This window comes from Amblyomma mixtum, chromosome 1 (genome assembly GCF_055824585.1).
Source record: "Amblyomma mixtum isolate Tamu chromosome 1, ASM5582458v1, whole genome shotgun sequence".
In the NCBI taxonomy this organism is placed as follows: Eukaryota; Metazoa; Arthropoda; class Arachnida; order Ixodida; family Ixodidae; genus Amblyomma; species Amblyomma mixtum.
In genome coordinates, this window is record NC_143012.1 from 79,048,928 (window position 1) to 79,073,483 (window position 24,556).

General features: G+C 51.4%; 1 protein-coding gene across 1 annotated transcript in view; it reads right to left on the bottom strand.

The window, feature by feature from the left end:
• Positions 1-7,280: 7,280 nt before the first annotated feature.
• The window catches only part of RhoGAP100F (Rho GTPase activating protein at 100F), a 104,353-nt gene continuing 87,077 nt past the window's right edge, over positions 7,281-24,556 (bottom strand). The window contains exons 8-16 of the mRNA XM_089552835.1: positions 23,472-23,661; positions 21,781-22,085; positions 20,882-21,136; positions 19,714-19,890; positions 18,090-18,410; positions 16,041-16,206; positions 14,676-14,836; positions 12,043-12,241; positions 7,281-10,490 (exon numbers count right to left, since the gene is read on the bottom strand). Of these exons, the coding sequence (XP_089408961.1) occupies positions 9,427-10,490; positions 12,043-12,241; positions 14,676-14,836; positions 16,041-16,206; positions 18,090-18,410; positions 19,714-19,890; positions 20,882-21,136; positions 21,781-22,085; positions 23,472-23,661 (2,838 nt within the window). The 3' untranslated portion in view covers positions 7,281-9,426. The remainder of the gene's footprint in view (positions 10,491-12,042; positions 12,242-14,675; positions 14,837-16,040; positions 16,207-18,089; positions 18,411-19,713; positions 19,891-20,881; positions 21,137-21,780; positions 22,086-23,471; positions 23,662-24,556) is intronic.

The window sequence follows — 24,556 nt, forward strand, 5'->3', positions numbered from 1 at the left end:
CTTGTTTTTCGCGCTACGTTTTTCGAAGATGCAATTGCTCCGACTAGCCCAGTTTAGCTTACTTGTGTAGCGTTTCCACCCTGCCTGGATAAGGGGCGGTGGAAAGCCTGACTGTTGCAACTTTCCCACTTGGCCCCGAAAACTTTCCGTTGCCTTGTGCTGACACGACTTCAAAAGAGCCTTGCCTCAGACAGGTCATAGTTATATTTCTCGTGATTAGTTTGGATCTGGAGGAAGAAACCGGCAAAGCGGCCATCTTGGAACGTGGCATACAGACCCAGCAAGCATGGTCATGCATGTTAAAAGAAACCTGCAAATCTAAGAATTGAATGACTGGTCCTTTCTGGCGTTCAAGGGTGAAATTCAAGCACTTTTCGCGCCGGAATCCGAAACTACAGGAGTGTTGGCAGCTCGATTAGACGTTTGCGAGGCTAGTGGGCCGAGCCTCATATGAGTGTGTAGGATACTGTGTGTTATCGCTGTTTATCGCCATTTACCTTCAAATGCTGTCTTTTTGTTGCGTGTCTGTTGTTTTGACGTGTGCTCGCCGCGATGACAGCGGAGAACTGGCATGGCGACGAGGATTAACGCAGAAGCAAATATGAACGAATTGTGGTTTTTCGATTTTAGCGAACAAGAAATTCGGGTGCACGTTAGAATCGTGTAATTGCGGTACGTTAGAAAGTAATTTACGCATGCAGTCGTCGTTTCTTCCCTAATTTAATTAAAAATGCATTCAAATTGAAGTAACTTGTCCAATGAGGTGCCATCAACGCATGCACTTGGAGCACCAGAGGCTCAAGAGGGGTCTAAAGCATCTGGATTAAAAGATTGAAGGTCAGTGAGGGGGTCACTGGCTACCACCCCCAGGTGCGGAAGTACTTCAAAGGACATGGATCCCCTGGTATGTAGTCAAAGGTCCGTCACTGCGGTTATTTAATGCAAGAAATAAGATTATTGTGAATATGCTACAGTATTATTTCTTGCTTTTACAGGCATGGATAAAAAGCTCTGACGGCCGCCAAATGTAGGGCTTTCAAGTACTTGAGAAGTGACAGCAATCCATTGTGCGCCACGTCTACCATGCTGGCTACTCCTTGGGCTAGGCTGGCGCGAGGGATAGAGAAATTGCAGTGATTGCAGTGGATGTCTGTGCTGAATCACATAAAAGATGCACTATGAGAGGGAAAAGTAACTGATCTCTCTCCCCCCCTCCCCCCTTCAACTTCCGAACCGTGCCGCACTGCACGCGAGCGCCACCTGATGATGCACTCCTGGTGGTGGTGAAAAGCATTTATTTAGTATTTTACAGAGAGGTGCTCGGGGAGAGGCCGCTAGTGGGTCTCACCCCTTACAATCTAGGCGGAGTCCCTCATTCCGGGATCCCGTTGGTCATGACCGCTACACCGGTCCGCCGAACCAGGGCATGTTGGGCCGATAGTTCCTGGCAGCTGAGCAGGGCGCCTCCCAGTCCTCTCGGGTAGGGGAAAGGGTGATGGGGGGGGGAGAGAAGGATTTTTTCTGCATGCCCAAACCATGTGGAAGGTGTCGGCCAGCTCCCCACAGAATGAGCAGCGGCCGTCAAAAGAAAGATTAAAGTGCTTGAGACCCGCCGGGCACAGAAGGGTGTTCGTAAAGAGCCTGAGGAGAATTCGTTCGCCAGCTTTACCCAGTTCTTTCATAGGAACTGGGTATCGCCGGTGTTCGGCACGATAGTGCTCAGTAATGTCTTTAAAAGAAAGGAGAGGGCTGTGATCTGGGTTAAGCTCCTCCCAAGGGACGCCTGGTGCCCGGTACGTGAGTGAGTGCGCGGGCTGCCTCATGGGCGGCTTCGTTACCTGGCATGCCTTGGTGGTCGGGGACCCATATGATTGAGCGATGAGTTGGATCGCCGTCGCGAGTACTGTGGTGTAAAATTTGGTGAGCGAGTGGAGTGATCCAACCGAACTCAAAGTTACGACAGGCTCCGCGAAAGTCTGTGAGGATGAATTTAGAGTCGGGATGGGAGGCTGCGAGGGCGATCGCCACCTCCTCCGCATGCGTTGAGTTGGGCGCTCTGAACGAGAGGCCGTTCACCTGTTTTCCCTCGCGTATGACTGCAGCCGTATACCATTCCCCCCTGTAGCGGTAGGGGCCTGCAATGTCGACGTAAAAGACTTGTTTCTTTTAGCCATAGTGGCGGTGCAGGGCATCCGCCCGCGCCTGGCGCTGGCCATTATGGTCCTCCTTGTTCATCTTAGTCTGAAGGGGTCGAACGTAGAGGGCGCTTCTCCACAGTTCAGGCACTCGAACCCGTTCCATGGTATGGTGATCATGTCTGATATGTAACCGGTCCAAGACGCAGCGAGCGGACCCGGTCTGGGCGAGACGCGTGTATTGGTTAACGAGATGCGCCTCGCGGAGTTCTCGGTAGGTGTTCACCACCCCCAACGCGAGGAGTCGCGCGTTGGAAGTGGATATCGGGAGGTCGAGGGCTCTCTTGAAAATTTTGCGGAGTACAATCTCCAAGTGATCTTCGTCATGTTTCCGTAAGCGGAGGTAAGGAGTCGAGTACAGTACTCGACTAGTTACGAAGGCATGCGCGAGCCGCATCGCATCCTTACTTCGCAACCCTCCTCGCTTGTTGGAAACGCGGCGAACCATTCGGCCCACCTGGTCGCCGACTTTGCGGAGTTTGGCAAGAGTTGTGTCTGCCTTACGATGTTGATTAATGAAGAGATCGAGTATTCCTGGTGTCGAGACCGACGCAGGCCTCGGCGTCCACCGAGATGTGAGGCAATTACTGCGCCATTTTCTTTCCTCAAAAACCAGTTTTCACTTTCTGATACTTGCGCTGGTTTTGAGAAAAGGAAAGACGCACAACTACCTCCATTCGTAGGCGGACGGCACCGCCTATTCACAGCGAGACTGAGGTGTCCGCTGACACAGTGAGTCAGTTATATACGCTACTGAGGGGCTTCGCACAGACGGACACCACTGAAACCCGGGGAGCGCTGCTACTAGTGTTTTCGCCCTAAAACCTCTTATGGTTGGGTTTGAGGGCTTCAACATTAGAAGGACGTCCACGGGAGATCACCTGCTGTCATGAAAGATTGAGAAGGACGCATCAGAAACCTTTAGTCTGGTTTGAGGACTTGAACATTAGGAGGACGCCCTCGGGAGATCTCGTGTTGTCGCAGGAGACTGAGAAGAAAATGCGGTCCTCTACCGTCACAATGGAAAGAAGAGAAGAAACTTGCTGACCATTTTCAAACTCATTTATTGTTTCTTTCGATCAATCAAACAGGTATACACTCCACGCTAGTGATTAGGAATGTGTCAGAGGACCAGATTAGATTCATTATTGTCTTCCACCGCCTTCGCTTTTACGCTAGACGCGATTACAGCCGGTATACACTCGTCAACAGCATTCGCTCGAGGAATGTGAATAAATTACATAACACGCTTCAGCAGCCACCGGTCCATACCGCATTGCACAGGAAATACATGCGCCGGAATGAAAACAGCGTGAAGCCGCCCCGCCCAGCGCCTTGTTCAGGGGCGCTCGGCGGGGCACCGGCGCGAATACAAAAATCCACAATGCCACAATAAAAAAGGGGTTTCATATTTATATATATATTTATATAGTCATCTCTAACAACGTCCTCGGTACCTTGGGGGGCATAGGTGTAGGAGAGCTTATAGGAAACGGAGTCACCTAACCAAACAAAGAGTTTTAAAAAAAAAATGAAAAACATCGTCCAACATCGAGTGCAGCAAGTCGAAAACATCTTCTGTTCTAGTGCGTCAAAAACACATGTTCGCTATGGATTCACACAAGTTGCGTATACCTGGCTCACCAAATGTGAGACAGCGACCCCTCCCAAACTCATGCACTCCGAGAAAAAACTCTTATAAAAAGAGAGCAAAAAACTCGTGAAAAAAGACTTTCGCTCAACCAACCACAACATCCCAAACGCACGCAAAAACGCGACGTATACGTATAAAACATTCCCCACCCCAGCTTTGCCTTTTTTTTCTTAACGACTCTATGTAAGAACGCAAGTATATGCGACAGAGTGCTGGAAAGCAACCGTATTCGCTTAGAAACCAAAAGTCTACACGCGCAACATGTAACGCCACGAAATTAGCATCACTTCACACGAAACAAAGCCTTGAGGCTATATTCGACCTGGAAACGTTGGTGCGGCGGGTTACGTACTTGTACACAGGGGGAACCTTGCGCAAGTAGAGGGGCGTCGTCGGAAACGGAAGTGACGTTGCTGACAGTGGCTAGTTTTGGTCAAAAAAAAAGAAAACAATGAAAACTGAAAGCTAGAAACCCAGTTGTTACTGCGTTGCGCTTCAAGAAAAGCTTAGGCTTAAGGGGGGTTAACGTCCTAAAGCGATTCAGGCTATGAGGGACGCCGTAGTGAAGGGCTCCGGATATTTCGATCACCTGGAGCTCTTTAACGTGCACTGACGTCGCACAGTACACGGGTCTCTAGCATTTTGCCTCCATCGAAATTCGACCGCCATGTATTGTGCGATGTCAGTGCACGTTAAAGATCCCCAGGTGGTCAAAATTTCCGGAGCCCTTCACTACGGCGTTCCTCATAGCCTGGGTCGCTTTAGGACGTTAAACCTCCCCAAAACCTAAACCTTTATTTGAGCGCAACGCAGTAACAATTTGGCTGGTAGATTTGAATTTTTAGAGGTTTAACGTTATTTCTTGGCGGCGGAAATAAGTTAGCGTGGAAAGGGTGTTATCGGGGTGCTTAGCCCGGTTTTTCCTTCGTAGAACCACGCTTCTTCAGAGAAAGGTGCAGTAGGGGAGTTTTAGCATGGTGCGTTTCGCGATTCACTCCCTCGGGGCACCAGGTGCGCATGCGCGAAAAGCCTTGCACAATACAAAAACACCCCAATGACACCCCGCTGCACCGTCTATGACATGCAATACAAATTAGGATGCTGGGTGAGGGTAGTAAGCGTAAACCCGGCGGGAAATATCGAATTTATGCAACGTTTGAGACCGGGAGAGTCAAGTTAATGATGCTTGCCGCATCACGTTTTCTTCCATTGATACGATGACCGTCGAAATGCGCAAGGCCCAATATACAGCGCTCCCCCGCAACTTTGTCGTCGATACGGTGCGGAGCGAGTGTAGAACAGCCTACGATTGATTTTTTTTTTCCTCCACTACAAGAGAACAGTGCGTAAGGGGTCGGGAATAGGAGAGGAGACTTTACACCGAACGTGCACTATGCTTACACGCAGTGCACATCTTCGATAACACCGTTTTCTTGCGCTCGGTATTATACATCAGGGTCCGGGCACGACGACCCCGTACTGTCCGCGAGTGAAACAGCAAACCTGATTGGGCGAAATCGCGCGGACCGCCAGATATATTGCAACCTCGATCATGGCTTGTCACGTGACTCGTCGCTCTTCGAGTACGATTGGGGTTCTGATCTGGCCATGGACTGTACATGCTTTTCCCACTACGTAATATCCAGTCTGATGCCGACTGGCGTGTAGTGTAAGGAACACTGTGAGGAGGATTAGCAATAAAAGTAAGGGAAACAATAGCGTGCGCGGTGCTCCTCGAAACAGTCATCGAAATAAGCCTTCGTGTTCGGAGCGCTATTCGTAAGCCGCAGCTCATGGATTACCGTACAATCCGGCCTCCAAGGGTCAGCCTCGTTTGGGGTTTCTCTCAGTGACCGGGCAAGTAACAAATGAGGAAAAGGCATAGAGACAATAAAACGGAAATAGTGGGTCAATCTACTTTTCTTCAATGCTCGTCTAAAGATGACGTCTGCGTATGCGCGTGTCAGTTACGAAAGACTGTAAAGCGGCCTTTATGAAGTTGATGAATGAAGTGTAAAACACTGCGAAAAGCATTCGCTTCTTTTAGTACATGGCCACTTCTCGTATCGCTGCAGAAAAGAAACTTCCCTTCGATCGATAAACCTCCGCCATTTTCTTTCTTCTCGGTATGACGACAAATGGGCACGGTATATTTTTCAGCGTCGTGCACTGAACACCGCTGTTGACTGAGAGAGAAGGAAATGCGATGATGAAGCAGTTGGATTACGCAGGCAGAAGTGGTAACGTGGATTCAGTCGGGCCGCCAGACACCGTCTGAAATGTAGTACCTCGCAGCATTGCATACAACACACCGGTTTCGCAAAGTCGTTTAAACGACTTTAAGTCTCAGCAATGCAGTCATGCGGCTGGATTCAGTAAAGGAAAAAAAATTCATGCATAGAAACGAACAAACAAAAAATGGATGATTGAACATTTTACAGCGCCTTATTAGACACGTCCACAAGATAATAGTCACAACCGTGTTACACACTTCAAATTAAAAACAACCCGCAAACATGGCGCCATTCGCATATATGTCTGTACATAGAGAAGTTTTACCCCCTCAGGGTAGTAGGGGCCTTCGTAAACGCTCGCACTCCAACCTGCATCAACCATCGGAGGCTGAGAGCGAACTCCAAAGCCACTCTCTCGCAATTCGAACATAATGTACAAGTCTGCTGCATTTTCAGACTCAGATATCAAAGCCTGAAGGGGGAACCGACGTTGCTGACGCGACAAAAGCTACTGCAGCGCCGCCTTGCGGCGTCACGATCATTTCGCTTCGATCCTGCTTTTTCACGGCGTCCTTGGAGCTTCCACTCGATTAAGAAAGTTACCAGCGGTCTCTTTTCCTCTTAAACTCCTCACTGATTTGTTTTTTCGTCGCCCATGTTTCGTACGTTGCAACGACTGTCGCATGTAAGGCGCTATCACCTCCGGTTAACAGAAGCCATCTGAGGACAAACAGCAAAACGAATGTAGCCACAGCGAAACAAGCTCTTGCTTAAGGGCATAGAAGTGTACTCGCAGGTCTTCGCCGAACACAGGCATCAAAGTTGACGGCGATGAAAATGTGTTGCTCTGTTAGCTCGCAGACAGGGCATCATGCAGCGGTGCTATAGCATTCTGAACGCGCATTTTAGGTGCCTGCGAGCCAAGATGCGGAGCAACAATGTTGCGAAGCGCGAAATTTTTAACGGTCGGAAATTTGGAAATCTACTGCCCGGAATTTAGAATCTACTAACCCCTCAGGTTGGTGAGCAACACTTACATAACCTCCTTATAAAAAGGAGGTCCTAGTACTGTCACTGACTGCGGGATCTTCTTCTTTATAAGTTTGGCCATCTTATATTTTCTGATTACAATAAACTGATTCTGATTATGAACCAAAATGTCGCCCCCCCCCCCCCCCCTTCCCTGACAAGGGATGTCACCGCTTCCAACGGCGGCGCTGGCATCGAGGCATCCTAGGGCAGATGGAAATGACACGATATCCTAGAACCACTTTCTTGGGAGTCGCTTCCCAAACGACTTCTCATTTTAGAGGACTGCGAACTTTATGGCATTTCACTGCAAAAGCCGTTTGTATCAGCAATAAAATACCTCGGTAACAGACGGGCACCGAGCACTGATTTAGCCCGTCTGTTTCTTCATATCTGACGCCGGACGTGAAAAAGAAGTTGTGTAAGCTCGTCGCGAAGCTTGCGTGGGGATAAACTTTCATCTGTCAAGTACACCGCGCTCATTTAACAACGCCGCCGAGACAACATTGACCCACTGGTTCAGGATTTGTCCGCCAACGTGTTAGGTTATTGTACTAACCTGACGTGATTACCATTTCTTATCAAGCCGCTAGACTGCGTATCCTGCCAGTGTACACCAGTGGTTTCTGCCAGTTCACGCAGAAAGCAAACAGTGCTGTTTTTTAGAAGACCGAAAGCTTGGTTCGACGAGGATGTCATTGCGCATGCGCTCAGCGCTCGGTGGGGGCAGCGTGCCATGAAGAAAGGAGAGAATATAGGCGAGGCAATTACGTCACGTCGCATTTTTTTTATAAGCCGTATGGGAGGGCTACCCTTTGCCTGTTGGCCGCCGTTTCAGACTGCCTGTGCATGCGCAGCACACGATTCCCAATGAGCACTGAAACTCCCATGGACGTCCCACAGATGTCCTAAACGTCCACAGGACGTCGCCCTAGGCCACTCGCAGCTGACAGACGTTCCGATGATGCAGACGACGACGCTGCGCCAAGGGCGAAAGATTCCCAGTAGTGATTGCGAAAACACGTGACTTCCGGCGCTCTTTCTATCACGCAGCTTGGATAGCGAGGGCATTTTCTAGCCTTCCTTCCTCCATGCAACACGCGTAACGTAGGCAAACAGTGACACCATGCCCGCATTGGTCAACGTACTCGGTCCGCATTTCCGGTCTACTAATAACGTTCTACCGATGCAACCGGCATTGTTGCTAAATTATGCATGTTGCGCAACTCGTTTAAAACCGCAGGTTCTTTGCTTTGAGGAGAGCTAGCCGCCGATGCGTAAACACACACTTAGATTAGACTGATGCGAAAAAGAAAGAAAAGGACACAAACAAGTAAGGCGATGCTAGCGCTATCTGCAAGCACGGCTGTGCTCTAATAAAAGACCTGCAAAAAGAAAGCACAGCATTCGTCGCATCCAAGTGCGCTTTTCCTTCGACAATGCAATCTCCCGTGCAGGGTGTAAATTCACCTGCAAAACCGAAACCATGCATCCATAAGGCTGCAGCGTTGTCACTTGCGTAACACGTACCTGTGTCAATAAAGAATGAAAGAATGAAACGTACGAGGCATTGCCGAAGCGATGAACTTCACAGCCGGAACTGCTCATTTCCGTTCAACGGTTGACCACCGGCTGCTAACCGCTGCCCAGCGTTGAATGCCCACAAAGAATATTGCGAGTCGGATCGATGCGCCGCAGGGCTATTGTGCACGATCCCACAGGATAGCGCACATTAGTGGCACACACGATGCGGATGTTTTAGCTCCACCGCAAGCTGTTTGCGAACTGGTTTCAAACTAGCAGTTCCTTCAAATGCGCGCAGCGAGAGCCCTCTTGCGAACACTGTGAACAACGAGCAAGCTCCACCGGCTGCTTCCGCGGCAAGCTTCCTGTTGCTTACGACAGGTGGGGCAAGAGATCGACGGCGTTTGCACGGAGTTGGCTTTGTCTGGTCGCGGCAGGAATCTTCCTACTTAACCTGTGTGGATTTAACGCTGTCGCTTGCAGTAGTTACGGGCCGTATGGCGAACGAAAGGAAATAGAACGCGTGACCGAAGATGAGAACAAGACTGTCCGGTTTGAACCCGATGTCACCATGCGGGCAAGGAGGAAAGTGTAGGGTTGGCGACAGACCACAACGACGACCAGGAGGAGGGCTTGGAACCGAGACACAGGCGGGGCATGAGACAGCTTGACAGCTCTTCTGCGCGCGAATCGTTTCGCGGCGGTTGTCGGTCGGTTTCGGTGCGCAGCCGCGGCGCCAGCGCGGATGATAAGAGAACGCAAGAAAGAGAGACTGAACAATGGCACGGGATCAACAGGCAGATTCTGGCAGTGATGATCTCTGGTTGGGCCACGGCTTGCTGTCGGACGCTGATGACGTGTCGCCAGCGCTGGACCTCGACTCGGACCCCTGCGCCGTGACCGACGAGATCGACGAACCTAACCCTACACCTCCTCCAGCTCCGTTGCCGGCTACTCCCACTCCTCCTCCCCCGTTCAGTCCCGCACCGCCGCCGCCATTGAGTCCGATGCCCGCGGTGCTTCCGATGCCGTTGGGTCCTCCAAAACCCGCGGACGCCCCCCTGACGACTGAGTTGGCACCGCCCGCAACGTCACCCATGGCGCTGACCCTGTCCCTCGTCGAGTTGAGGAGGTGACCGCTGGCTCCTCTCTCCAGCGTGCTGACGTCACCGATCATGGAGCGCTCCCGGGGCTCGGGACGCTCCCTGTGCTGCTGCTCAAGTCTCTCCATGCGCTCCTTGTGCTCGGCTCGCTCCCGGTGCTCGGACTTGTCCCGGTGTTCGGAGCGCTCGCGAGGCTCCGGCCTCTCGGAACGCTCGCGGGGCTCGGGGCGTTCACGCATCAGCGAGGAGGACGCGGTCGTCGTCGCCGTCGCGTCACGCGGCGGGGACGACGACGTCAGCGCGCTCACGGTGGTGGTCAGCTTGTCGGATGCACCGAGCGATGAAAGGCCCGGCACCGTGGTGATGGGCACCGAGATGCCGATGCCGCCGGAGCTGGAATACGTGTTGCTCGAGCCCAGGGCTGAGCTGGTGTAGCCGCTGCCGGCGAGTTCGCTCGCCCGGCTGGTGTAGCTGCCGGCGCCGACGCCTGTGGTGTGCACTCCGCTGCTGTAGATGCCCGCCGTGGAGTAGAGGTTGCTCGTAGCGCCGGTCAGCGCGCTGCTTGTGAGGGAGCCGCCCATGTGCGACGAAGTGGAGGAGACCGAGCTGGTCAGGTATGACGGCGGCCCACCCGCCAGCGAAGAACCGGTCAGGCCCGTGTGTCCGCCGCTTCCCGTGGTTCCCGTGCCGGTGGGGATGGTAGCGCCCAGGGAGGGTCGCAGGTCGGTGCCGCTGGCGGCCACGAACGCAGCTGCGAGGCCGACAATCGCGTCAGGTTAGGGCAGCGAATACTCTGCCTATCTCGTCAGTGGTACGAAAGTCGACATGACAGAAAGGAAGAGAAAGATGTTCAGTAAGCAAAGAAAGTCAGTGCTGCCGGAACAGCATTCTTTGGCACTACAGCAGAGCCTGGATATATCGAACCCCTATATTTTGAGTTATTGTCTGTATCGAATACACAGACAATCCGCTTGAAAATCCCGTGTAAAAGTATATGATAGTCGAGTTGTATATTGAACTGAAATTAAGCCTGTTCGATATGCCGAACGACGCGCCTCGCCCCTACAAGTAGCACTTCTCTTATACAGAACTATTTACAGAACCGGACTATACAGAACTATTTCGAGGTCCCCTTCTAGTTTGTTATATCCGGGTTGAACGGAAAATAAACACGCCCAATAATTCTGGACAAAAGCATTGCTGAACGAGAAAGCCTTTATGAGCGCAATTTTTCCACATATTGGAAGATTTCACTATAACAATCAATATATCCGCATATCTCCCGTCGGCAGGTTTTAATTTTTTTGCTATAAACGTTTTTGCTGTCCTCGAAGGCGTTCCCCATTGGTTTTCTATGGCAGTTTTAACTGCTCGAATCGAGCGATGAAAACAGTACAAAAGAAAGATTTTGCTACATATCGGAACAATAGACCATTACCTTCACTATTTCTATAGCTCAGTACCTTACAGTTTTCCAATATTCAACATTTTTGTCCAAGAACGCTAGACATGAATAGAACAGAAATATCTGTCGGTACGACAGGGCGACAAAACATTCTGTCGTATTTACAGCAAGGCTATGTCATTTTTTTTACTATCTTTTGAGAACAACAGTCATGTGGCCGTCATACGAACTATACACTGTCGCCAACAACGTTCCAGTTTCTTTCGTCCGCGCTCACGTTACGAATGACGGAAAGTTAGGCAATTTGAATTGAATTATACATCACAGCGCAAAACAACCAAGACAAGGTAGAAGAGGACAAGGCAGGCGCTATCTTTCAACTGAAAGCAGCTTGCACTGCAAAAACCACAAATGTCATGCAATATTAGCAGAAAGTGAAGCCATCTTCCGTCATAAGAGCAGAACAGTCAGGGAAATAGTAGAGGCATTTTGCATTCGTAAGGCCGGCGGCACGTGCGTCAGCACTCCCTCTATCGCACCACAAGAGAGCGAAATTCCAATATTAGTATTGTGTGAGATTGCCTTTGTTTCTTTTTCCTGTATTCCTTTTTGTATATATTTCCTTTTCCGTGTGAGCAAACCTTCAGTTGAAAGACAGCATCTGCCTTGTCCTCTCCTCCCTTGTCTTCGTTGTTTAGCGCTATGTCGCACTACGATCCAATGGGCATCCAAACTCCCTTGGACGTCCTGAGGACGTCTAGGACGTTTGAAGGACGTCCTGCAAACGTCCTAAACGTCTTCAGGACGTCTGTAGTAGGTTCAGTGCCCACCGGGGAGCAGTGCGGCCTCCCGGGACACGTAACATATGGTACGCTCTCCGCAGAAGCGTATAGCTCACCCCTGTTGAGCGGCCAGATGTCGAGCAGGTAGGCGAACACCTCGATGGGGCGTCGCAGGTCGGACACGGGGAACCCAGTCTCCGCGTGGCACACGCACACCGGGCCGAAGCACTCGGCCAGCGCCCGCGAGCCCATCTTGTTGCGCTCGCTGCGGCTGCTCACCAGCTTCAGGTGGTCCAGCAGGAACAGAGCCGTGCACTGCGAACAACGAGGGACGTCATACTAGAGTGACTCTACATCAGACTCTACGTGGCTCTACGTGAAAGTGACTACGTCCAGATGCTCCCCCACGTTCCCCATGAACCCAACGTCATTCTCTTGCGCGCCTCCGCCTCCTCGAATGTGTTTAACCAGCGCATCGCCAACATTCCGCGAGGCATGTTCCCGACCGAGCATAAGGGACTTCGGGCGGCACACGCACACTGCCATCGTCCGCCGCTGCAGACAGCAACGCTGGATCACGCTGATGTCTTTCACAGGATAACCAGGGGATCTGCAGCAAGGGCCCTCTACCACCCCTCATCACCCGATCCTCTAAGCTTCACTAGTGGCCTCTTCTCAGAGCCTCATCATATCCTCCAGCTAGGAATAGTGTTCATTATCCCCGCTATTCAATATTTTCTTTCGCTTCCCCCTTCCTATATAGTAGACACATAGTCACAGGAGGCCCTAAGAGCTGTTCGGTGCAGAACGCTTTCGTTAGACATCCGTACAGCCCTGGATGAAACACTCATGCAACTGCAACCACACCCTTTAACCCTTCGATGGATGAGCTGGCACATCAGTTCACTCGCGAAATTCCTCATCGGGCTCCAGCGATCCACGGTCAAGTCCATCGACGGTGAACTAGGGGATAGTGATCAAGAAGGCCAACAGGTTACACTACACGCACATGCGATCACACCTAGCTAACCTTACGCCGCTGAATCCGTCCCTCGTGATCCTAAAAGCTCTCGTATACCGCAGGATCCTATTTTAATTACTCCTCAGCACCCCCCCCCCCCCCCCAGGCTAGACTTGTACTAACTGATACAGCAGCCCCTATCCCGTATTACCTCCCTGCCTCTCCTCTTATTCCTCCTCCTACCCTGCCGCCGCGGTGGCTCAGTGGTTATGGTGCTCGGCTGCTGACCCAAAAGACGCGGGTTCTATCCCGGCCGCGGCGGCTGGAATTTCTTTGGAGGAGAAATTCTAGAGGCCCGTGTACTGTGCGATGTCAGTGCACGTTAAAGAACCCCAGGTGGTCGAAATTTCCGGAGCCCTTCACTACGGCGTCTCTCATAGCCTGAGTCGCTTTGGGACGTTAAACCCCATAAACCAAACCTAAACCATCCTCCTCCTACCCCATACGCTGACCTGAAACACTGTCTATACTTTTGCCTTGTCTCTCCGCCTCCCCTCGCTATCCCAGTCCTCCTCCCCTTATCTGTACCGTCTTGCTGGTGGACCCCAACGAGCACATACAGCTAGTCTCAGCTCGCCTTGAAGTCGATGTCCTAGGGGTACAAATGAAGACTGGCAATAAAAGTGATTTCCTCCCTTACTCCTGACGTTGTTTGAGCACAATATGTGCTTATATATGTGCTGTATGTGTTATATATCTGTATGACAGTATACATGGTCTGTTCTGAAAGTAGTAGGACTCATTTTTTTAAACAAAATTTATTTATGAGAATAGTACAAACGATTCCAATTTTTCAAGGTAGCACCCTTCCGCACCTACACGCTGCTGCCAATGAGTTTTACAGTTTTCGTACTCCTCCAGGAACGCCTGGATCGGAATGCTTTTTAGCTCCCTCGTCACGGCCGGTTGAACCACCTTTACCGATCTGTGACGTTTCCCATCGAGCGTCGATTTTGTACTCGGGAATAGAAAAAAGTCTGGCGGGGTCAAGTCGAGGCTGTAGGGGGCCTGAGGCAGCGTTGCCGCCTTCTGCTGGGCAAAAAATCGGGGTCCTCATTCACATGATGAAGAAGATCCTACCGGTTGGCCATTCCCTCCTCTGACAACACTACCGGCACCAACTTCGCGCACGCTTTCCTCATGGATAAGTTTTTTGTCACGATCTCAAAAACTTGGGTTTGAGGAATGCCCAAGTCATCAGCAATCATTCTGATACTCATTCTACGATCAATGTTAAGTAAATGTTTCCCTCGCTACACATTTTCGTTGGTCTTGCTGGTCGAAGGGCGTCTGAAGCGGTCGTCTTCCTCCACTCTTTCCTTACCTTCTCGAAAAAGCTTGTGCCACTCAAAAAACACCTGACCTACCCATGGAAGCGTCACCGTAGGCCTCCTTAATCATGTTGTGAGTCCCTTTGCCCGTTTTACCAAGATTTACTCAAAATTTGATCGCGTATCGCTGATCCAGTAAACGCTCGACGATTCTGTGTGACGAGACGTTTCGACAGGGGTTCACAGTACAAGCGCCCTCCTCTCTTCAACGGCCGAGAGCCGACTGCCGATTTTCCCCAGCATTCCCAATATCCCCCTTCAACGATCCTGCACGCGCAGACCACCTCTCGTCCGCCCGTTCGCCCAGGAAAAAACCAGTCCTACTACTTTCAGAACAGACCCTGTATGCTTGTATATACAGCACACCATCCCCATGGAGCAACAGATAGGACCTCACCCGGTTGACCTTGGGCAGGCAGTCGAGAATGCTGAACATGAGCTTGGCGTTGCCCTCGGGGTCGTCGGGGAGGCAAACACTCAGCCCGTCTACCAGCATGTCGAACAGGCCCTTGGTGAACAGCGGTTCGGGAAGCTCGCGGAGGTAGTCCTTCAGGAGGCCTGCGGGGAAGGAGGAAACGAAAGAACGGACAGAAACAGTGAGGAATCTTTTAGGGCGAGGCAGCTGCAGTGGTGTTTTGCCTTAAACGAACAGAGCACGAAATAATGGACGTTGTTGTGGCACGGATGAGCCTTAGCGCTAGACGCCGCCGCGGTGGCTCAGTGGCTATGGTGCTCGGCTGCTGACCCGAAAGACGCGGGTTCGATCCCGGCCGCGGCGGCTAGAATTTCTTTGGAGGAGAAATTCTAGAGGCCCGTGTACTGTGCGATGTCAGTGCACATTAAAGAACCCCAGGTGGTCCAAATTTCCGGAGCCCTTCACTACGGCGTCTCTCATAGCCTTAGTCGCTTTGGGACGTTAAACCCCATAAACCAAACCAAACCTTAGCGCTAGACGGGCGAACGACCTTAGTATTCCAAACCCAGTAACTATTCACTGTAGCGCTGCTTTAAGCCTCGGGTTCCCAGATCATCCAGGATTAAAGGAAGTCTAAGCCGCCATATAAAGTACAGACAGGAAGTCTAGATTTCTTTTAAGAGTTTCAGATATGCAGATTTCACCAAAAAAAAAGGCCTTCATTAAGATGGTAAACAGAGTAACCGTCATGCATCGGTGGCGACTCGGCGCGCACTCTCCCCCTTTCGAGGGATGAACATTTTAAGACAGTGAAGTCTACAGTGAAGTCTACAATGAAGTCTCCTAGTAAAACGTTTCTGTGAAATAACACATCCTGATGTCCCAAAATAGTTTTTCTTGGAGACGTCTTTCTACAGGAGTGTGGAAATAATAGAATAGAGAGTTTACAAAAGTTGAAAAAGAAACCACCAGGATGATCACCAACGTGTAAGACAAGATTCAGGTACATCTGTTTGCGGTGATGTAGTTTTCTTCTGTATGAGGTCGGTAGCATTGTGCGTAAAGTGAGTATTGAAATAAAAGTAACAGATATTTGGTTCATTAGCTCGACAACTGTGACCGCTGTCTTTTTTTCTTGCGTCCGCCGAGCCCAGCAGGCACGTGTTTAAGGCATCGTTCATCAGGTCACCAGCCTCTTTATTAAGTCAATGTGTATGGTTTTAAAAGGGCCGCATTGTACAGTTATGCATGATTAGTATATAGCACCCAGCAAGCAACGCATGGACCCCTTCCTGACAACTGTCGGGAACGAGTGAGTGGTATAATAAAAAAGGGGCCACCACTGACTGGTTACGACGTTGATGTCGGGCACGTGTTCCGCGGAGAGGTCCACCTTCCAGTGGGGTCCGCTTGCTGCGCAGCTGCGCTCGATGGCCTCGCGCAGCATGCGCTTGCGCACCGCGGACCCGCACAGGCGGTAGATGCCCACGATGTCCAGTCCGCGGCTCTCCACCTGATGGGGAAAACGAAGCGCACACGCAGTGATTATCATCATATGCTCAATCTCGACCTTTTTATTTTACCCATCAACAGAATTTCTTCGCCTAACAAAAAGGGCAGCAAGCAAAAAAAATTCATAGAAACGCGTGGCTACATTACGTGTGGTCAATGTGATGAAGCTGTTGATACATTTACTGGAAGTGACACCAGTTCCGGACTGATGAAATAACTTCCGGTAGGGTGACGTCACTTATGTCTGGTGACGTCATGACCTGTCTGACGACGTCACTTCCCTCTGACCAATGGGAATTAACAGGTCTGGTGACGTCACTTATTTCAGCCAATGAAAATTGTCTGGTCTGGTGAGGCCACTTCCCTCCAGCCAATCAGCGAATTTGATAACCGATGACACATTTTTTTTCCCCGACGAGCTATCGCATTAATAGGGCAGGGTTAATTGCAGAGACATGGGAGAGGCCTTTGCCCTGCATTGGGTGTAGTCATGGATGATGATGATCATCATCAGACAACTGATGATGCAGAAAATATCCCTTCCTCCCGTCATGCTCGTCTGCGCCGACGTTTTTTCTTACTACGACGACGACGACACGCTTTGTCCGGGAACCTTCGCATTAACAGCTAGCGCTGTAAAAAAGAAGAGCGCTTAACCAGATTAGGATAAGGTTTGCTATCCTACATACGGTGAGTGGAAGGGTGACAGTGTGCGCACAGGCTCGCGCGAGGAACTGCGGCATTATCCAGTGGCGCTCGGGGAGGCTAATCACCTCGAGAAAACGCGTGTGTCCTCTGAGTGTCGCGAACTGACTTTTGTGATCATTTCTTGTGCCTAAATCTATGCTGTCGCAACACAAAACGTAGTCGAAGTGTGGCGGGTTCGATGTTGAAGAGTAGCATACAACATTGGTGGGTCATATCTATATTCTCAGTGATGTGTATAGCAGCATTTTATCTCATTAAATGTTACAGAAACGCTTGCCAAAAGTCAACTTCCTCATAATGCACTTCATGAAGCATTCTCGTTGCTCACAGTAAAAAGGATTCTGTACTAGGCGAATGCAAGAATAAAACCACGAAGTGCTAGCAGGACAAAACAGTGCGACGATGAGGACGAGATGAAGACTGCCGCTTTTCCTTCAGCGCCGTAGTGCTATTTGACCTTCTTTAGAGATAAAGCAGCTCGTCTTGTACTTTCTCCCTCCCTGCGCGTTAGCGGGCTACAGCACTGGAAACCATTCATTCATAAGAAGAAAATTTTAAATACTTCACAGCTGCGGCTTTTCTTTCATTTGCGTAGAGAACCCGTGAAAAAGAAAAAAAAAAGGAGGTTACTCAATTAGTCATCAGCTCAGCGGTGAGCGCGGTGTCCTGGTCTTTTCCTGGATGGTTAATACATTCACGCCCTAAAGAGGCACCAGAGATGAGAGAAACTTTCTAGTAGATTCTTCCGGGTCAACTTCGGGTATACCTCTAGTGGGCATGAGAACCTAAGGACACTCCATTTTTCGCCGCCGCCTTTTGCGACCTCTGGCGGGTAGTAGCTTATTAATGCGATAGCACTAGAACCCAATTCAGCCAAAAGTAAAATTCGCCCATTGGTTGGAGAGAAGTGACGTCATCAGACCGAATAATTTCCATTGTCTGGGGGAAGCGACGCCACTGAGTCGGGAGTGACGTCAGCTCCGGTAAAGGCATCAACAGGTTCTAATGATATCGCATTGCCAACACGCAGTGTAATCTGGAGGGAAGTGACGTCAGTAGAGGAAAGTTACGCCACCGGAACGGAAGTGACGACACTTCTGGTAAAGGCATCAGCAGCTTCTGATGCTCTCGCAGTGCCGACGCATTATTTAATCACGTGTCCCTCTGAATACTTACCTGCTGGACGCATCGCTGCACGATGAGCGGCACGGTGCCCTTCTCGCGGGCGACGAGCGCGTCCAGGGGTGCCCCGAACACGCCGCCGCCGCTGTAGTTGGGCGTCCGCTGGAAGGTGTGGCGCGGGTCGCGGTAGCGCATCTTGAGGTACAGGGCGCCGCGCGGCTCCAGGCGCAGCGCCAGACTGTGCGAGGGCGCCTCGCGCAGCGCCGACAGCAGGTGCACGGTGCCCTTGTAGCAGAGCTTGTGGCGAGATTGCGGGTCCCAGCTGTAGAGCAGGAACGACACTGTCGTGTTGTCCACCAGGTCCAGCTCGAACACCTGCCGCCGAGAAGAAAACGGAACAGAGCGTCAGAGGTGCCTTCCGTGCGCAGCCATCTTGGACGGGCCTTAGGTTTCCGCCAATGGGTGTCGTGTATGACTTTGGTGTTAATTTTTTGGAAAGCAGAAATAAGCAAGAAGATAGAGGCCAGCTCACTCGACGAAGAAATCGGGCAATGTCTTAGCTTATTGCATGTATTTAGCTTAATCCAAGATAGAGAGCTAACAGGTGCAATGGCTCAGCGGGGACCTTCGGTGCCGTACTGTTACATCTGCAGGCATTGCATGTCAGTACAGCACCGTTGCATCGCATTCGCGGTCCCTGTAGCGCGGGTCAGTTAAAAGAGACGACAAAAGCAGGCAGCTGTCATTAATATTACCATCATCACGCCGGTGAATTCCAGGAAAGCAAAAGCAATCTTCCGTCGTTCACCGACTTGCCCTCCCCCGCGCAAGACGCGGCCCCACCGTTCCAGCAAATTTCCCGACCTCAATTGCTCACGTGATTTTCTGGCACTCAAGACTTCGTTTCCGTTCTGTTGGTGTCCACTCATAAAGTCCTAAACAACGTCATAAACTCCAGAGGCTCCCTTCCCCTTCAGCCTATTGTTGCAGAGAGGAGAAACTTCGGCAGTCTGGAAGGGGAACCCCGCATTGCCAAGTTGGCGGTCGTGGTTGGCTGCTGCCCGGGCTCAGTAGAGCGTTCTCTCTTGCCACCTTCGCGATGCCGTTGTTGCTGAGCCTACCAAGGCACAGCCGGGGGGGTCGTGAAGGGGTTAGTCACTAGCATCCACCCGAATGCAGCATGCGCTCAGAGCTGAAAGCTACACTGCTCTCTCGAAACCTTCGCAGTCGATACAAGGGCCACCACCTGCCCGGGCAGGGAATTCCTTGTGGTCGAGGATGAGCTAATTAAGCGAGTAATTACTCATTAGCGTCTACCTGAGTACAGCTTTATAGGTCTACAAAGGAAACTTAACATCGCTCTTTCGGCGGCTTCGAAGCTGAAAAAAATTTGTCCCTGCCCGGGGCTATATGTGCTTATAGCCCGCAATGGACTGGAACGGCAGTGCTTGCAGGACAAGGAAGAGCTATTTGAACTCAAGTTGCGAAGCTTTCCACAGGGCTCGTGTTTCAAAACCAGACGCTCTTATTGGTCCATAAGTCGGAGGTTAGCTAACTGTTGCGCCCCTTGCGGCATTCAGGTGAAATGTTCAGGGACGCTGAAAGCACGGATATTGCGGAGATATACAGCTTGCCAAGCACCATCAACAGTCAACTGTTAGGATAAGAGTCTGCTTACCTCGTCCCAGTCGAAGGAGTGGTCCCCGGAGCGGACGACGGTGCGCGCCTTGTGGGCCCTGTCCGTCTCGATGACGCAGTACAGGTCCCGGGGCCCGTGTCCCCTGAGTCCCCGGGCGCCCAGCAGGTGGAGCCACAGCAGCCCGCTGAAGGCCCCCGCCAGCACCGACTCGCTCTCCTGTGGGCCCGCCGAGGAGGTGAGGGAGAACAGGGCACGCTGCTGTAGTACAACGCGGATACGCCTCTCGTCAACCAAAGCGGTTCCCAGGGTCCCTCAACGCATACGCCTAAATACACTTCCGCGCCCCAGCTCTTATGGCCGTGAAGAGTATAAATTAGCGGATATCTATTACCATACAAACGTCTATTGTTGAATTTTCAAGCCAGCACTAAAACAGCAAATCTGTAGATCACCTGTAGTCATTGTTGTTGTTGTTGCCTTGGTGGCATGGTGGCATGGCACATACCCACGACGGGGGATAGGCCAGGGTTCAGTGAGGAGAGCCAAAAGAAGAAAAACTGGGGCCAAGCTAATGATGTAACTTTGGGCAACAATTTAGCCTCGTTCTTCTCTGTTTCATATACCGCATATACGCCAGCTCTGTTGGCTTTCTGTTCTGCTGGAAGACTGCGTTTTAGGATTACGCTATGTCGCTATGGCCCCACGACTGGGCGTCCTTCAGGCTTTTCAAAAAGCGTCGTAAGCTTCTTTTCACAGTGTTGATCTTGGTTTCTGTGGGTTGTGAGGGGATGCTAATGGAAGATACGCTGTCAACTGATCTGAACGGCTACCCAGCTTTCGTCACCGCCATCATTACCAGATATAGGTCAATCTCACTGAAGGAAAAAGCCCTCACTCACCGAGCACAGAGTAAGCCTGTACTGTGATCCCCGCAACCACCCTAGGCCAGCATACTTCATTTCATCTCCATACCTGTCTTTTTGCCGCCGTCTAGTAAGTTTCCTATCTCCTGGAATTCACTCTGTTACCCCAAGAGGCCTGCGGTTGTCCTGTTTGTATTAAGTTCAATTTCGTTACCGCCAGATATAAAGATAGGACACCATGAACTTGTCTTAGCCTTCCAATCCACGCTGCCCCATTCTGCCCGTTGAGAAAGTCATTCGCAATGTGGGCGGGGACATAGGAGAGAGAGGGAAGGGCGGCTTACCTTCTCGGGCCTGTACTTGAGGAACTCTCTGGGGTTGAGACACAGGGCTCTGTCCTCTGCGCGCACGTAGTCCAGGCTGAGGGCGTGCGGCAGCCGCAGCGGCCGCGGGAACAGCAGCGACGACGAGCGGCCCATGGGACGCAGGCTGCCCCCCGCGCCCCCCGAGCCCAGGTCGAGGCTGCTCGACCCCCACGCCGGCAGACCCGACGCGTACAGGCTGCTGCGCTGCTGCTGAAGCTGAAGCTGCTGCTGTTCCTGCGAGGTTACAATTACGATTCTGTTTCTCTTTGTCTAGGCGTAGCATTTCGCCCGTTGCACAAAACCCGTGACACGGCGTCGTTAGTCCACTCCCAGGGGCTCAGTGATCACATAAAAGCGGATGCTGCAATCTCAAGAGTGCCCTCTGGCCGGCCCACTTGCCCCTGTATCTTTGAGCAGCTCGCTTAGACGTCCTCTACGTACAACCAGAGAGTCTGAGAGTTATAGATTACTGTTATACTGCAGCTGAGAAGAATCTCTGTACACCTATAGCCATTTCCACCATGTATCCGCAGATGTTAATAATTAGAAGGCTTCATACTTTATTTAGTTACTATAGATCTATATTATATTACATGACATGTCAGGAAACTCTGAGGACCTCTCCAAAAAGTTCTCCCTTGGTTACGCCACATTGCTCGTTGTTGTACGTGTGTGGGTTCTTGGCATCAGCATGGTGGAAGCTGTAGCGCGAGTCATCTGCATGCACCAGTTCGCAGCAGTCCTAAGAGCAGGCGCTTTGACTTGCGCGTGCACCCGATGGAAACTTTCATAGATGCACACAGCTCGGCAACTGTGCGCCCTATTCGAGTCTGAAACTTTCGCATTTGCCAAAGTGGCCTGCGCAGGAGAGTACTTACCTGTCTGAGGGAGTCGAGCAGGCTCTCGGCGCTGTGGGCGACCCGGGGCAGGGGCCGGCGGAGGGACGACGTGCCACCCGACGACATCTGCGGGTGCTGCTGCTGCTGGTGGTGGAGCAGCGAGGCCCTTCCCAGGCCGGTGGATGAGGAGGCCGAGGAGAGGCGCCCCACGCGCTCGTACAGCGCCGACGTGGAGGGCGCGCGGCGCATCCAGGCCCGGTACTCGGACGAAGAGAACACGCCTGGCAGGGTGCCCCCGCCGCCGGTCATCAGGGGACCCGCCAGCGGGCCGCCGCCAGCCGACACTGCATCCGCAAGGGGCAAAGACGTCCTCATCTCCAGCACTGGAGGTATTTATTATTTCTAATGCTGCCGTCGTCTTCCAACACTGTACTGTACCCGGCGGTGCTTAAGCATTTCAACACATCCTTTGATGGCGTGTGCCAGTTCTGTGGAGAGGTGGCTGACACTCGTATGGTTTGGGCAGGCCAGTCAAATATTTATCACCCCCAACTTCAGCCCCACCAGAGAGGACTCGGCTGTCAAGACCTCAAGGTACAAAAGGCTTTGGTTCAACGGACGCGGGCGGCGTTGCTAGCTTGCCAATGGGGCCCCGGAATAGGAACTCCACCTAGTATTGTGAGGGGAAAGGGCCAGCAGTGCCCTACCCCACTCATCTCTTAAATCGCTGATAAACGTTTTTCACCACCATCACCTATTTTTAATGCGAATTATTTTTAACGCGAATTACTTTCCTATCACGAGAAAAGCCGGCGCCGTACACTTCCAAACCCGCACACTTCCAAATCTACGGTTACACTAACCCAACAGGACGTTTTTTTATTCCTAATCTAATCAGCCCAACGTACCCTCTATCGCCCCCTGCTACTTTTGAACTCCCCCAGAATGATCTGCATGCTTTACCGTAAGCGGCCATCAACTAACTGCTCTCCGCATTACGTATTGATTCGAACTCGCTTAATTCGAACCAGCGGTTTACTCGAACCGACCCTTTAGTCCCGTCGAAATCAAGGCTCTTAAAAGCGATCTGCACGGTTCGAGCTTTGCATAGTTCCGGCAAATTTTTGATACTGCACAAGTTCGGATTAAAAAGAGTCGACAGAATTAGTTAATCCCAAACTTGTTGTAACGAGTGTACCGGTAGTAATAATAATAATTATATTATTATTAAACGTGTTTATTTATAGAAACGAGATACTCGATAATATTTTTTCGTGTTTGTAGACTAAGGTTCTTGAGCGACCGATCACCGTTTGAGGAACACAGACCCGGGCACCGATTACTTCCATGCACACCCTTCCCCTCCTTCCTGGGGTACTTGGCTTCATTCGGTCTCGACAGAAGAACAACGGGCCTTAGCGGTGCAAACGCTCTTTATCGCTGGTACTAAGTACTAATTGTTGTTGTCGTTGTGCCCTGTTGGAGTGGCACATACCCACAACGAGGATTGGCTAGGGTGCGTTGCGCAGTCAAACAGTTGTGAGACATCTTCAATAAAGTTTTCTTCCGCCTCCTCCATTTTCAGTCGTCGGCGCACAAGACTACGAAGGCGCTGCTACGCTTTATCAGATCTGCTCACCTAGACGTGTGTGTGGTTTTCTTTGTTCTCTAACTCTGATCATCGAGAGGAGTGCACACTGCCTCAGCGAGTAGATGGAAGGGGCTCTCACCCTTGGGCCTGCGTGGTCTTCCCGAGGGCAGCTCTGGCGCCGACAGCGCCCCGTCGCTGTCCTCCTGCGAATCGTAGGCGGCGCGTTCGAAGCGCACGCCGTGGCGCAGCGCCCGGCGAGGGTCGAGCACCCCGAGGGCCACGCCGCGGGGCAGCGAGTTGGAGCGGCCGGTCAGGGCGCGAGGGTGTTGCTGCGTCAGTGAAGGCAGAGGTGCAACGGAACGTTAAGCGGCATGGCGTCGAACTGCGTTAAAACTCGTTCGAAAAAAAAAATGCTCCGCACTTTGCAACCTTACTTAGGAGGAAGGGGGTGAAGAAGTGACAGCGACAGATGCATAGATCTCCGTTCGCCTTATGAGGACTTTCGATCTGTGCCCTCGTGAACAGGCTGACATAGGTCACGTGACCACGCTAAGCACATTCACTAGAGCGCCCACTAGCCGGATGAACTTGGAAACATCTTCACAGACTAGTACGTGACCGAAGTCTTTTTTGGTTACAACAAGGCATGACTACAATGCAGACGTCGACGCCTATTCACCCACTGGAAGCCTCTTGTGTATGCTATCACATGAACCGAAAAGGTGAGACTTATCATGAGATGTCAACTGCAACAAAAGGTGGAGAGAAATTCGGATTTCTGGAAATTAGCTTGGCTCGTTCCTGAGCGGCGACAAAGTCGACAGCAGGCAGCACATCTTGTTGGCCTTTCGTGGGCACTGACGCATGCTGCGGTGCGTGCGTGAAGCATGCACAGCACAGCTAGCACATAACACCTCGTGGTCCAGGAACATAACACCATGCACTCTAAACAGAAAGGAGTAAAAAGGGAGTACAGTTGTCCTCTAACGCACTCTTATTATGAAAAGGGAGTGCGCCAGAGGACAGCTTATACTCCCTTTTTACTCCCATATAGGTGTATTCGTGTTTACAGTGCACTTGACGCATGCACAGCATAGCTAGCACGTAACTCCCCATGGTCCAGGAACATAACGCCTCGAGGTCCAGGAACATAAGTGGTCACATGTGTGACCACCTGCGTTAACAACCTGTTTGTATCACGTGTCTACAAGGATAGATATGAGG